At 37.3% G+C, this 3,618-nt stretch overlaps 1 protein-coding gene across 1 annotated transcript; it reads left to right on the forward strand.

Annotated features, from left to right (window-relative positions):
• Positions 1-499: 499 nt before the first annotated feature.
• Positions 500-1,967, forward strand: LOC140139137 (uncharacterized). Its single transcript, XM_072160921.1, has 2 exons — positions 500-848; positions 1,798-1,967. Exons 1-2 carry the CDS (start codon positions 500-502, stop codon positions 1,965-1,967), a joined length of 519 nt encoding a protein of 172 aa, XP_072017022.1.
• Positions 1,968-3,618: the final 1,651 nt, after the last annotated feature.

Below are 3,618 nucleotides of genomic sequence, written 5' to 3' on the forward strand. Positions count from 1 at the left end.
TCCAGATAGGCTGCTCCCCCTTTGGACACTGTGGAAGTTATAAACAAGCTGTTATCGGTGTGTCCTTACACACATAAACAAGGGGGGAACCCTTGTTGGTTTGAATTAGGGTTTTCCTTCCCATACCCAGAGCCCCGTCTGTTTCCTCTGGCCGCAAAGCCAGAGTTATCCGCCTGGTACCAGTTAGGAGGTGGGGTTGAGTTGCAAGCAGATAGGCGATTATGGACAGGTGGGCTGATGGAATTGCCACCTGTACATACAGCTGGGAGAGTTAAAGCGAAATTAGAATGAAGAAGAGTATAAAGGGGAAGGCATGCAGGGAGAAATGCAGGGGTGAAGTGAAACAGAGTAGGAAAATAAAGAAGAAAGCAAGCTGGAATTGCGCTTCTACAAGCCATTTACCAGGCATTTATGTATGTGTAGTTTTAAGCCACTCACTCTTGAAGATGTTCACAATATCATTATGAAATTTCCTAGTAAGTCATGTCTGCTGGATACTATGCCCTCATGGTTAGTAAAAGAGAACCTTCCTACCATGCTTCCTGTAATAACAAAAATTGTCAATGCTTCTCTTGCATCAGGTGTATTTCCATCAAGGTTAAAACATTCCATCATAAAACCTGTTATTAAGAAGAGCACTATGGATCCAAACTCATTAAAGAGCTATCGCCCTGTTGCGAATATTACCTTTTTGTCTAAAGTAGTGGAAAAGGCAGTGACATGTCAGGTTACCGACTATGTGGACAGCAATTGCCTTGGTGAACAACATCAGTCTGCCTATAGGCCAAACCATAGTACGGAGACTGCATTGTTAAAAGTTAACGATTTCCTGCAGTCTCTTGACAAAGGTAATGCTGTCTTCGTGGTTCTACTGGACATGTCCGCTGCCTTTGATACTGTGGATCATAATATCTTACTTCATAGGCTTCAGACTAGGTTTGGCATGGGCGGTGCCGTTAAATCTTGGTTTCGTACATATCTTCATAACCGCACCGCAAAGGTCAACGTCAAGAACACGTTTTCCAAAGAGTATTTGCTCACGTACTCACTTCCTCAGGGCTCTATAATAGGCACCTGGGGTTTACGTGATATACCGCCCCTCTTGGTGACATCATTCGTGCATATGATGTTTTTTTTCATGCTTACGCGGATGACATCCAACTTTTTGCTGAATTCAATCCTAAGATCTTAGGGACTGTGAATGTGTTCTTGATAAATTAACATCTTGTGTTGCTAGAATAAATGAATGGGTGGTGGACAATATGCTCCAACTTAATCAAGACAAAACAGAATTTATTGTTTTTGCAAATAACCATGTTTGCCTACGCTTCAGAATTTTCAACTCAAACTTGGTAACCTGTGTATTCATCCAAAATTATCTGTGAAAAATCTTGGTGTTACGCTTGATTCTTCTCTAGACATATCTGTTCACATAAATTCAATATGTAGTTCTGTTAATTTTCATATACGCAATCTGTGGCGTATTCGCCGTTTTATATCACAGGAAGATTGTCACAATGCTGTCAGAGGGTTGGTACTGTCTCGTCTAGATTACGCCAATTCGCTTTTACTAGGTGCACGTGCGAAAGATCTTATGCGTCTGCAGCGCCTCCAAAATAAAGCTGCGCGCCTGGTTTTTAGTTGTGGACGGGACCAGCCCTCTGCCAGCTTACTTGACGAGCGTCATTGGCTTCCAGTCAAACAAAGGGTTCATTTCAAATTACTTCTGTAAATTTTCAAATGCATAAATGCTCAAGCTCCAGGTTACCTGACTGATCTAATTCATCTCTTGAATAGTAGTGTTGCGCTTGGTCTCAGATCTCGACTTCGCTCTTTTAGAAGGCTGGGGATGCTTCATTGCCATAGGTGCTCCCAAAATATGGAATGAGCTCCCTACTGAGATCAGAGAGGCGGAGTCGGTGTTTGGGTTCAAGCGCATGCTCAAAACTCATCTTTATCCAGATTAGTATTGCTGCTTGTTTTTGTATATTTTATTCAATTGTTGTAATTGCTTTGTATTGCTTGAATTGATATTGTATATGTTTTCTTGTAAGGCGCTCTGTGCTTTGTGGAGCGCCATATAAATGTTTTATAATAATAATAATAATAATAGTGTCCCCTATTAACAAATACTTAAAAATATTAAAATTATTACTATTATTATTATTATTACTATTATTATTATTATTATTATTATTATTATTATTATTATTATTATTATTATTATTATTATTATTATTATTATTATTATATATTATTATTATTATTATTATTATTATTATTATTATTATTATTATTATTATTATTATTATTATTATTATAATAATTATTATTATTGTTGTTGTTTTTGTTTTTTGTTGTCGTTGCTGTTCATGTTCGGTAGCCTACTACAGTTCCTGTCACTGTTATCGATGATAGAGAGCTAGGAAAGATTGCTTCTGAATGTGTCGCCTTGGCTCTCCTTGAAATATCAACAATCTATCAACAAAGGTAAGAAAAAACAAATGATAAAATGTAAAGATAGTGTAGAAAATGTAATGAAATACATTTGAATACTAAAAGGGTTTTTGAGTTTGTAAATGTCGGTTTGTTTTATCGCAGGGTACTGCGCTATGTTATTCATTGCAAGGCACCGAATGCAATATAATCGGAAAAGTGTTATAAAACATGATTAAACACCCGGCAATACTGACAAGTTGATACATGATAATGCCATAGTATGTATTGCTGACCGCTTACTTAGACTTAGCTTAGATCTAAGCTGATTCAATAAGGCATCTGTAAAAAAAGATATTACCAATGCAGTTATTTTACCCAATTTGGAATTTAAGGTGCACCACTAATCCAAAGCCCTATTTAACTACACAATGAAGAATCTATCGTTGGGCCTCATGTAAAGGTTGGTTTCAATTATTTAACCCTGGAACAACTGAGCCATATTTTGTAACACAGACTACGAAGAGGGGTTGTTGCACCCCTCTAAATTTTCAATTATATACCGCTAACCAATTGCATAGCTATGGGTCTCCTCAATACCAATACCAAAATAAGTACAAACATTCCCCGTAATTGTCAAGTATAAACGTCATAAACCGTTATGTTTGGTATTAATGTATAGCTATGGGTCTCCTCTATCCTGTGACTAATACCAAAATAAGTAAAAACATTCCCCACATAATGTGACGTCATAATGTGAGGGAACTTTTGGCTATGTACAAAAGTATAGACAAAATTGATGTTCGGCTAAAAATTCTACAATAAACCGATGTTCACCAAATGTTGTCCACAATATCAAAGTTAATGACTATTTCAACCTAACTGACGAGTAAAAAGTCAGTAGCTCTTGGAATCATTTGACTAGAGTGATATGGATATTATTGATTTTACTGTAGAAACAAATGGTTCCTCCCACCAACCCCCCCTTATATGGTCATCTTTGACGGCCGGGTCAACCCCCGGGTACGGTACTGGGGTAAAAGTTGTATTACTAAAGTGAGCGCAAACGATGGATCTATAATGATTAGCTTAGGTCGTTTGGGCGTAAACCTTCGTAGTTGTATGCTTAAAGCTGATTTTATTTTAAATATTATTACTTTACCTAAATCTAGGGTGGACCGT

The sequence above is a fragment of the Amphiura filiformis genome, chromosome 2 (genome assembly GCF_039555335.1).
Source record: "Amphiura filiformis chromosome 2, Afil_fr2py, whole genome shotgun sequence".
NCBI classification, from domain to species: Eukaryota; Metazoa; Echinodermata; class Ophiuroidea; order Amphilepidida; family Amphiuridae; genus Amphiura; species Amphiura filiformis.